The sequence below is a fragment of the Hypanus sabinus genome, chromosome 1 (assembly GCF_030144855.1).
Source record: "Hypanus sabinus isolate sHypSab1 chromosome 1, sHypSab1.hap1, whole genome shotgun sequence".
Lineage (NCBI taxonomy): Eukaryota > Metazoa > Chordata > Chondrichthyes > Myliobatiformes > Dasyatidae > Hypanus > Hypanus sabinus.
Genome location: NC_082706.1, coordinates 39,947,116 through 39,959,219, shown reverse-complemented (window position 1 = coordinate 39,959,219; position 12,104 = coordinate 39,947,116). Strand labels below are relative to the sequence as shown.

The 12,104-nt window shown below is 44.5% G+C and overlaps 1 protein-coding gene across 1 annotated transcript in view; it reads right to left on the bottom strand.

Moving 5' to 3' along the window:
- Positions 1 to 12,104, bottom strand: part of LOC132398128 (uncharacterized) — a 103,029-nt gene that overhangs the window by 80,474 nt on the left and 10,451 nt on the right. Inside the window, exon 2 of the mRNA XM_059977193.1 lies at positions 6,001 to 6,306. Coding sequence (XP_059833176.1) covers positions 6,001 to 6,306 — 306 coding nt within the window. The remainder of the gene's footprint in view (positions 1 to 6,000; positions 6,307 to 12,104) is intronic.

Genomic DNA, 12,104 nt, shown 5'->3' with positions numbered 1-12,104 from the left:
GAAGTGGGATCTTTGTTGAAACACTCACTATTGCGAAACAGCTTCTCCTCTGACTCTATTAGCTTCAGCCTTTTCAACCTGCTCCATCCAGACAGAAATTCTGACAAAAGTCTGGTAGTGTTGATTACGTTGAAAGGAAAGATTTATCTTAAGAGGACATTCACGGATATTCTGTAGTTTAAGAAGATTATTCGTTTGCTAAAAACAAGGTATATTAGTCAATAAAAAGAGGACATATGTTATGTAAATAACCGCGCAGAAACACAAGCATCCTGATATCTCTTAAATGTATTTGGCAGCTACAAGTGTGATGAGGGCTATAAGGAACAAGCAGTAAGCCGTGTTGAATTTCAATAATTATCTGAACAAAGCAGACTCGAGTTTTGCACAGAGAGGTCGGTGTACTTCGTTGAATGGAAGTTCAATTTCAAGTTTAGTTGTAACTAACCATTCATGAATACCCATAAATACAGCCGAATGAAACAGCTTTACTTCGGGGCCAAGGTGCAAAACACCAAACCAACGGTCACGCGCAGCACAAGGCGCAGATAAGACAGCAAGGGAGTTTCAATTGTATTCCGACTGCACCAAGCGAAAGAATAATGCAGCATTGGATTCACCACTTCGGCCGCAATACGGTAGAGTTGCAGAAAATGCCTGACACGAAGTTTTTTGTCCACTTGCCTTCACACCTGCCCTGTCTCATCCTTTTCCCCTAACTTCCCTCTCGGAGCTGAAGCACTTTCGCGACACAAAACGTCAACAATTCCTGCTTCTCTGTCCAGATGCTTCTCCACCTGATGAATCTCCGGCAGTTCATTTCTTTTATAACAGAGACTGATGCATTTCATCTTATTCTATCTAAGCTAAAAAAAGAATTATCCGACTGAAACCTACCTGCAAACACAGGCTATGTATCTGTGCAAGTCACTGCCTTCTGAGTGCACATCCGAACATGCCAAAGTTAAGGGTCGCTGCCTCCATTCGTCTTTCTGACAATGATGACGCGGAACACATTCTAACTCAGAAAATGTTTTCCTCATATTTCTTCCAATCATTTCACCAACTATTTTAAAACATGACCACAATTTGGATCACTTTGCTAAGGCAGATGGGTACTTCTTATTTTCACTCAGGAGGGTTACACATAAAATTACAACTCTTTTCCCTAATCGAAAACAAACAATAAACTCACGCATGGCATAGTTTGTCTGCCTTAGCATAAAACCACCTTCCTGCACAGGTTATGTATCTCTGCTAACCATTGCTTTCCGACTGCACATCTGAACGTTCCAATGTTGAAGGTCTCTGCCCACATTAGTATTTCAGGCAGTGATGACGCGGAACATATTCGAAGTCAGAAACTTTTTCCCTCACATTTCCTGCACTCATTTTATTAACTATTTTAAATCTGTGACCACAATTTTGATCGCTGTGCTAAGGCAGATGGGAACTTACCATTTGCACTCTGGGAGCTTCTACATAAAATTACAACTCTCTTCCCTGATTCAAAAAAAACAATAAACGCCCGCATGGCGTAACGTATCTGCAGATAATCTGCAGATGCTGTAAATCCAAGCAACGCCTACAAAATGCTAGAGGAACTCAGCAGGCCAGGCAGCATCTATGGAAAATATTACAGTCGACGTTTCGGGCCGAGACCTATCAGCGGGACTGGAGAAACAAAATGAGAGTAGAGTTCAAAGTTGGGGAGGGGAGGGAGTAACACAGGGTGATAGGTGAAACTGGGATGGGGTGTGGTGATATAAAGAGCTGAGATGTTACTTGGTGAGGAAGATACAGGGCTGGAGAAAGGGGAGTCTGAGGGAAGAAAACAGAAGTCCATGGAAGAAAGAAAGGGAGGGAGGAGCGTGAAATGGGAGTGTGAGCACCCAGACGTCGTGGTACCAACGACATAGGTAGAAAAAAGGTGGAAGTCCTAAAAGCATAATGCAAGGAGTTAGGAAGGAAGCTGAGAAACAGGACCTCAACAGTAGTAATCTCGGTATTGCTGCCTGTGCCACGTGACATTAAATACAGTAATAGAATGAGGTGGAAGATAAATGCGTGGCTGAATGATTGCAGGGATTCGGATATTTGGGTCATTACGACCTCTTCTGAACAGGTGTGAACTGTACAAAAGGACGGGAGGCACTTAAAACCGAGGTGGACCAGTGTCACAGAGGGGAGGTTTGCTAATACCGTTGGGATGGTTTAAAGTGGATTTGCAGTGGGGAGGGGTGGGACACAAAGCGAAGAGGCAGAGGATGGGAGATTGGAGCACAAGTAGCTTGAAGGGAGTTTGTGAGGAAGGATAGGCAGATGTTAGAACAAAGGTGGACTCAACCTGATGGTTTGAGATGTATTTATTTTAATACAAGGTGTATCATAAACAAGGCGGATGAACTTAGAGTGTAGGTCAGTACGTGGAACTATGACTCTGTGGCCATTACAAACACTTGGAAGTCTCAGGAGGAGGAATGGCTACCGAGTGTACCAGGCTTTAGATGTTTCAACAAGAACAGAGACGGAGGCAAAAGAGGTGGGGTGTGACAATGCTAATTAGAGATAGCGTCAGGGCTGCAGAAAAGGAGGGATTCATGGAGGGATGGTCTACTGAGTCAATGTGGGTGGAAGTCAGAAACAGGAAAGGGGTAATAACTCTACCGGGTGTTTCTATAGACCCCACCCTCAATAGAAACAGGGATATCAAGGGGCAGATAGGGAGGCAGATTCTGGAACGGTGCAGTAATATTAGAGAAGTTCTGATGAAAGATTTGAACTTTCCTAATATTGATTGTCGACTCCTTAGCGCAAAGGGTTTAGATGGGGTGGCGTTTGTTACGTGTGTTCAGGAAGGTTTCCTGACACAACGTGTAGATAAGCCTACAAGAGGAAAGGCTGTACTTGATCTGGTTTTGGGAAGTTAACTTGATCAGGTGTCAGTGGGAGAACATTTTGAAGACAATAGTCATAATTCTATCTGCTTTGCCATAGCATTGGAGTGGAATAAGAACAGACAAATTAGGGATGCGTTTAATTGGAGTAAGGGGAAAATATGAAGCTATCAGGCAGGAACGGAAGTATAAATTGGAGAAGAAACTGAAAGGCAGGATTTATGAGCATTGGAGAGATATAATCTGATTAGTGATAGTAAGCATGGCTTTGTCAAGGGCAGGTCGTGCCTTATGAGCCTGATTGAATTCTGTGAGGATGTAAGAAAACGATTTGATAAAAGTAGAGAACGGGATATAGTGTATATGGATTTCAGTAAGGCATTGATAAGGTTCCCTGTGCTTGGCTCCTTCCGAGAGTCGGGGCCCATAGGATCCAAGGAGACCTTCCTTTGTGGATTCAGAATTGGCTTGCCCATAGTAGGCAAAGGGTCATTTTAGATGGTCCATATTCTGCATGGCTCTTGGTGACCAGTGGTGTTCCGCAGGGATCTGTTCTGGGACCCGTGTTCATTGCGATTTTTATAATTGACCTGCCCAAAGAAGTACAAACGTGGTTTACTAATTTTACTGATGACACAAAGGTTGGGGCTTTTGTGGATAGTCTGGAGGGTTTCAGAGGTTACAGCGGGACATCGATAGAATGCAGAACTGGACTGCTAAGTGGTAGATGGACTTCAACCCAAATAAGTGGAAGAGGTCCAATCTAGTCGGTCAAATTTGAAGACACCATATTATATTTATGGTAAGACTCTCGACAGTGTGGAAGGTCTGAGAGATTTTGGGGTCCCTGTCCATTGGACACTCAAAGCTACTGCACAGTTTGACAGCGTTGTTAAGAAGGCGTATGGCATGTTGGCATTCATTAACTGTAGGACTGAGTTCAAACACCATGACGTAATGTTACAGGTATATAAGACATTAGTCAGACCCCACTTTGAGTTCAGTTCTGGTCACCTCACTACAGGAAAGATGTGGATAATATAGACAGTGTGCCGAGGAAATTAAAAGGATGTTACCTGGATTGGAGGGCATACATTATACGTTGAGCGAACTTGGCCTTTCTCCTTGGAGTGACGGAGGATGAGAGATGACATGATAGAGGTGTATAAGATGATGAGAGCATTGATCATGTGGATAGCCAAAGGATTTTTCCCAGGGCTGAAATAGCTAACAGGAGGGAGCATACTTTTAAGGTACTTGGAAGTAGGTACTGAGGGGATGGCAGGGGTAAATGTTTCACACAGAGTGGTAGGTGTGTGGAATGCACTGCCGGCAGCGGTGGTGGAAGCAGATACAATAAGTCTTTAAGAGCCTCTTAGATAGCTACATGGAGCTTAGAAAAATAGATATGCGCTAGGGAAATTCTATGCAGTTTCTTGAGTAGATTACATGGTCGCCGAAGGGCCTGTAATGTGAAGGTGGGGGGGGGGGGGCGATGGGCAGGGAAGCAGTTAAGGTGAGAGAGGGTAAAAGTGATGGGGAATGGTGAAGGAGGGGATATACCGGATGATTGAGAGATCCATGTTCATGCCACCAGTTGGATGCTGGCACGAAAGAATATAGAGTGTTCTCCTTCCAACCTGAGTGTGGCCTCATCACGACAGTGGAGGAGGCTATCGATAGACATATCGGAATGGGAAGTGGAATTGAAATAAAGAACCACTGGGGGAATCTTACTTTTTCTGGCAGACGCAGCGCAGGTGCTCGGTGAAATGGACACCTTATATATGTTAGGTCTCGCTGATATATAGGAGGCCACAACGGGAGAACTGCATACAGTATATGACCCCAACAGACTCACGGGTGAAGTGTTGCCTCACCTGGAAAGACTGTTTGGGGCCTTGTTTGTATCGCCAAGCTCCTTCGCTCTGTTTCCTCACTACCATTCAAGGCTGCAAAATGTCCTTCCAGGTGACACATACACTTTGCTTATGAGTCTGCTGGTGTCATATATTGTAACCGGTGCTCCAGGTGTGTCGTCTTGTATATTGGTGAGATCTGGCATAGATTGGGAGACCGCTTTGCTGAACACCTAGGCTCTATCTCCAGAAAAAGGGCTATCTCCCAGTGCCACCCATTATATTTCGACTTCCCATTCCCATTCCGATATGACTATCCATGAGTTCCTCCACTGTCCTGCTGAGGATACATTCAGATTGGACGAACAACGCCTCATCTTCTGATTGGTTAGCCTCCAAACTGCTGGCATGAACATAAATGTCTCGAACTTCTTGTAATTCCCCTTTCACCATTCCCCATCCCCTTTTCCCTCTTTGAACTTATCTGCTTGCCTTCCCATTCCCTCTCTCTCTCTGGTGCTCCACCCCCTTTTCTTTTTTACATGGAGTTCTGTCGCCTTCCCTCAGACTCCCAATTCTTCAGTCCTGTATCTCTTTCGGCAATCAACTTCCCAGCTCTTCACTTCACTCCTTCCCTCCCATTGTCATCTATCGCTTTGTGTTTCTCCCTCCCCTCCCACACCTTTTAACTCTACTCTTCATCTTATTTTCTCCAGTCCTGTTGAAGGATCTCGGCCCGGAACGCCGGCTGTACTCTTTCCACGAATGTTGTCTGGCCTGCTGATTTTCTCCAGAATTTTGAGTGTGTGCCTTAGCTTAACCTATCCTTCCATTCGGGTCTTGTAATCCGTGTAAACTCTTTCAATATAATGCCACTTATCCTATGCCACAAGAAGCTACTGAAAGTAAAGACGAAACTTTTCCTTGTCTCTGTCGAGAGCTGAATAGACACCAAACATTTCACCTCAATAATATCCCTAGAAACATCGTAATGTAGACCATTGAGCCTGTGGAGGGCCGAGAACGGTCACCGTCTGGCGGTCTGTGCGGTCAGCTGATCCCCGGCTCTTATCCTTTGTAGGTGGGAAAAGTGTACAGTTGAACGTTCGGCTGTGATATGTGAATAAAGAAATCGTCCGGTAACTCAGCTCCGCGGATAAATGATTCCTATCAAGCGGCCTGTTCGAACAGTGAAACGCGTGACATATTGATGTCAACTTACTTTTTTTAGGATGAAGACTAACCTGCTATTTGAAGTGAGATGCTGTAAAATGCCTGCTTTCCGTTGCTCAACTTCACAGTGTAGACGTAGCGCCCCTCATCCTCCGAGCGAAACGCGCTGATGTTTAAACTTCTGTAATCGAACTGGAAACGCGAAGATTCAATTATCCGTTGGCTATTTCGTGACCAGTGAATTTCAATCCCTTCCCCTTTTACGGGATTGGTCGAAATGTTCGATGCTCTTTTGCGAAAATAGGAAACATCGGATGATTCTAACATCAGCTTCACCGGGTCTCCTTGATGAATCACGTTTTCTGGGGTTGCAGATACTGTGAAACGAAAGTAACAAGCCAGCCTTAGAATATTCAGTCACCTTTCAATGAAGGCAGGTAAATTCAGCAGAAATCGCGCAGACCACATTTTTGTCAGTGAAATTTTGGTGATGCCTTTTATGTGTCGACGGAATAGAAACATAGAAAACCTACAGCACAATACAGGCCCTTCGGCCCACGAGGTTGTGCAGAACATGTCCCTACGGAAGAAATTACCATGCTTACCTATAGCCCTTTATTTTTCTAAGCTCCATGTACCTATCCAAAAGTCTCTTAAAAGAAGAACCTATCATATCCGCCTCCACCTTTTTGCCCGCAGCCTATGCCACGCACTCACCACTCTTTGAGAAAAAAAACTTACCCCTGACATCTCTTCTGTACCTACCCCACAGCACCATAAACCTGTGTCCTCTTGTGGCAACCATTTCAGCCCTGGGAAAAAGCCTCTGGCCATCCACATGATCAACGCCTCTCATCATCTTATACACCTCTATCAGGTCACTTCTCATCCTCCGTCACTCCAAGGAGAAAAGGCCGAGTTTAATCAACCCATCCTCATAAGAGATGCTCCCCAATCCAGAGAACATCCTTGTAAATCTCCTCTGCACCCTTTCTCTGGCTTCCACATCCTTCCTGCAGTGAGGCGACCAAAACTGAGCACAGTACTCCAAATATTAAGGAGTAATCTTTATTGAGTGTTTTTTTTTATGCTGGAGACCGCATGAAACTCTCTAATGTAGTTGTGAAGATAAAAGAGACACCGGGCAACACTACAGGGACAGTGATATCTCCCCCAACTATTGGGCATATCACTCTTCATGCATCAGAGTAACCAAGACAAAGGGTTGGCGGAACTCAGCAGTCAGGCAGGAATAAATGGCGAGGAATAAACAGTCAATGTTTCTGCCGAGACCCTTCATCATTCATCCTGTGAGTCCCCAGCGAGGCGTGGCCAATTTCATTATAAAGAACAGGAACATGCTGAAAATAAGATCATGCTCTACAGAAACAGGCCCGTCAGCCAGTAATATCCATGTGGATGAACAACCGTCCATCCACACCAATTACATTGCCAAATGAAGGCCCGTGGGCTTCTCTGCCTTGACAATTTAATTGTTTGCAAGGGTGCAACTGCAAAGTTAAACAGATATTCGGGCAGGTACATGAACAGAAAGGGTTTAAAGGGAACTGTTCTAAATGTACGCAAGTCAGGATACCTCAGACAGGGAGCATGAATGCTATCTAAATCCATGATTCCATGCCTGTGACAATTTTGTGCTAATTACATTACCAAGTCTGAGTGTTTAAACTACTTTTTCTCTTCAGGGGGTTAGATCCAGGGCCCCAGGACAGGAAGTATTAAGATTAAGAGGATGGTAGATGTAATGCACAGTAAGAACAGGTAGCATAACATGTACGATGGGACGGACGGGTTGATATGTGTTTATATTAATAATGTGAGTATTAGTCAAAAGGTGATGAATAGAAAGTATGAATCAGTACATGGAACTATGATGTTGTGGCCAGGGCAGAGATCTGGTTGAGAAGAGAAACGCTTAATGCTTAATGGATCAGAGTTTCAATACTTTAGAAACATGTGCCGACCATGTAACCTACTCTAGAAACTACCTAGAATTACCCTACTGCATAGTCCATATTCTTCAGAGCTCCGTGTACTTATTTAAGAGACTCTTAAAAGAACCTACTGTATCCACCTTCACCATCGTTGCCGGCAGTGCATTCCATAACCCACCACTCTGTGTGAAAAACCTGCACTTGACATTCCCTCTCTTCCCAATTACAAGCAAATTTAAGAAGCCTCAAAATATCCACACGTTCAATGCCTCTCATCGTATTATACACTTCTATCAAGTCACCTCTCACCCTCCGTCGTTCCAAGGAGAAAAGGCCAATTTCATTCAACCTATCCTGCTTTGGCGTGCACTCCAAGCCAGGCAACATACTTGTAAATCTCCTCTGCACTCTCTGTATAGTATCCACACCCTTTCTGACCGTGAGGTGATCAGAGCTGAAGACATTAGTCCAAGTGGGGTCTGATCTAGGTCTTACATAGCTGTAACATTTCCTCACGGCTCTTGAACTCAATCGCACAGTTAATGAATGCCAACACATCATACACCTTCTGAAAAACAATATCAACCTGAACAGCAGCTTTGAGTGTCCTATGGACACGGACACCAAAATTTTGCTGATCCTCCACACTGCTACGATTCTTACCATTAATGTTATATTCTTTCCTCAGATTCCACCCTCTGAAATGAATCACTTCACACTTATCCGGGTTGAACTCCATCTGTCACTTATTAACCCAGTTCTGCATCCTATCCACGTCGCGCTGTAACCTCTGACTATTCCTAATCAGATTATGTCTCTAGAAAGGCTCATAAATCCTGCTTCTCGGGATCTTCTCCAACAACTTGCCCACAACTGCATTAAGCCAGACTTCCTGGGTTACCTCTACTCTCTTTCTTTAACAAGGGAACAGAATTTACAACCCTCCTATCTTCCGGGAATTCTCTGGTAGATCATCGCCAGAGGCGCAGCAATTTCCTCCCTCACCTCCCACATTAGCCTGGGGTATATCTCGTCCGATCCAGTGACTTAACTAACTTAATGATTTCAAAAGCTCAAGCACGTTTTTTCTTCATGTCTATATGATCAAGCCTTTCAACCCGCTGTAAAACATCCCCACAACTGCCAAGGTCCTTTTATCTGGCGAATACTGAAGCAAAGTATTTACTAAAAATCTCCTGCTACCTCCTCCAAGTCCATGCACACTTTTCCACTATTCCACCTGATTCGTCCTGTTCACAGACGGCTCATCTGCTTCCTCTTCATAGAGTTGTAGAATGCCTTGGTGGTTTCCTTTATCCTGCTCACTAAGGCCTTCTCATGGCCCCTTCTAGCTTTCCAAATATTGAAGCCTTTAAAGCTTTACTGACGTTGCACTTGCAATCATGCTTTAAATTCTGTTAACACCATTACAGAAAGGTGTGTAGGTTTTATAAATGAGGTAGAAACGGTTTACTAGGACACTATCACTAACAGGAGAAAATCTGCAGATGCTGGAACTCCAAGCAAAACACACAAAATGCCAGAGGAATCAGCAGGCTAGGAGGCATCTTTGGAAATGAGCCCAAACAGTCATTTCTGGACAAGACCCTCGAGAAAAAATGAATCAGTTAGAAGGTGGGGGGGGGGGAGAGGAGAGAGAAACACAGGGAAATGGGGAGTGGGAGTGGGGTGGAGTGAAGTAAAGAGTTAGGAAGTTGTTTGGTGAAAGAGATACAGGGCTGCAGAAAGGGTAATCTGAACGGAGATGTCAGAAGGCCCTGGAAAAAGAAAAGGGGGAGGAGCACCAGAGAGAGCTGATTCACAGGCAATGTGATAAGGTGAGAGTAAAGGCAACATTTTCCAAATGTTGGGAAAACCGGCGCGGGGGGTGGGGGTTGTGGGGGCACGTGTTGGATCAGTTCGAGAAATGGATGCTGGTCCCACCAGGTTGGAGGCTACCCACACGGATTATGAGGCATTGCTACTACAACATTGAGTGTGGCTTCATCGAAACAGTGGAGACCATGGGTTTATATATCGGAATGGGAATTCCGGAGGCCCAATCAGCGGCGGGAGCAGATCACAGCGACGAGATTTGTCGCAGGTTGGCCTCGCTTGTTTAAAAGAAGAGCTTCGCGAACGTTCCAAGATTCCGGAGGCCAACTCAGCGGTGTGAGCAGAGCACCGCGAATTAAATAAAGTACAGAAGGGACAACCGGGCTGGTCATTATTATTTGGCGTTTTGTGTTGGTCATGCCAGATGTTGGAGATTGCATGAAGTGCATCCAGTTGCAGCTCCTTGAAGAGCTCGTTAGGGATCTGGAGGATCAGCTGGATGACCTTCGGTTTGTATGGGAGAGTGAGGAGATAATCGATCAGAGATTCAGGGAAGTAGTCACCCCGAAACTGCAGGAGGCAAGAAGCTGGGTAACTCTCAGCAAAAATGGAAATATGAGTAGGTAATTATCTCAGTGCACCACTGTGGCTATTGTGGGGGATGACCTCCCAGGGGAAGGCCACGGAGATCAGGTTGCTGGCAGTGAGCATGGGTCAGTGGTGCAGAAAGGAAAGGCAGTGAAGCGGAGACAGGTAGTGATTGGGAACTCAATAGTCAGCAGAACAGACAGCACGTACACCTACATGAACGTGTCACGCGGATGGTATGTTTTTCTCCCATGTTCCAGGGTCAGAGACATCTCGGATCTTGTCCACAGCATTTCAGAGAGAGAGGCAGAGCAGCCAGATGTCCTGGTAGATATTGGTACCAACGACACAGGAAGGAAAAGCACTGAGATTCTGCACACAGAATTTAGAGAGCGAGATAGAAAACTGAGATGCAGGACTAGATTATTACCTGTGCATGCACCAGTGTGGATAGAAACAGGATGATATGGCAGATAAATGTGTGGATGAGAAACTGGTGCATGGGGTAGGACTCCAGGTTCTTTGATCTGGAGAAGGTTTGACGTGTACAAAAGTGACGGATTGCATCTAAAGCTGAGGGGGACAAATGGTCTCGTGGGAAGGTTTTTCAGAGCTGCTGTGTGTGTGTGTGTGGGGGGGGGGGTGTTTAAAATTAATTCGTTAGGTGTGTGGGATCCGGAATGAAGGGACCCTGGATAGGATGGATGGTAAAAAAGCAAAGATAGCATCAGACTGTCAGGAAGAGCAAGCAGGTGATAGGACAAAATTGCAGCCAGCACGGCGAGTATCAGTGTATTAAGGATGCAAAATCAAACAGAGAAGCAAATACAGCAAAGTGTTATATCACAATGCACGGAGTAGAAGAAATAAAGTGGATGATCTTGTTGCAGTATTTCAGTTTTGACCATCACAGAATCGTGGCTGAAGGATGGTTGCAGTTGGGATCTGAATGACTTATTGCACGTTGTATTGGAGGAATAGTGAATCAGATTGAGGCAGTGGGTGGTAAAGAATGGCATAAAACCTGTGGAACGACATAACATAGGTTCAGAAGATGTTGGGCCAAGTGGGTTGAGTTCAGAAAATGCAAGGGTAAAAGGACCCTTAAGGAAGTTATATATAGGCCTTCCAACAGTAGCTGGAAATGGAAAAGGCGTGCAAAAGGGCAATGTTCTGATGGTCATGGCGGAGTCTAAAATGCAGGTTGATTGAGAAAATCAGTTTGTTGAATGCCTACAAGATATAGCAGCTTTCCGTTGAACCTACTCGGGGATCAGCTATACCGGATGGGTATTTTACGATTAGGAAAATGAAGGTAAAAGAGTCCCTAGGAGTCGTTGATCATAATGTGATTGAGTTCAACTTGAAATTTGATACGGAGAAAGTAAAGTCTGACTTAGCAGTATTTCAGTGAAGTAAAGAAAATTACAGTGGTATGAAGAGGAGTTGGCCAAAGTAAATTGGAAGTAGCGGCTGGCACAGATGACAGCAGAGCAGCAATATCGCGAGTTTCTGAGAAGATAATGAAGGTGCAGGACAGATGAAATCCAAAAACAAAAGAATACTCAAATCGTAAAATAGTACAGCCGTGGCTGACAAAGGAAGTCAAAGTTGCTGTAAAAACAAAAGAGAGACCGTAAAACAAAGCAAAAATTAGTGTGAAGACAAAGGATTGGGAAGCTGTTAAAACATACAGAGAGCAACTAAAAATTCATTAGAAGGGAAAAGATGAAATATGAAAGCAAGCTAGCAAACAATATCAAAGAAGATATTAAAAGAATTTTCAAATATGTATA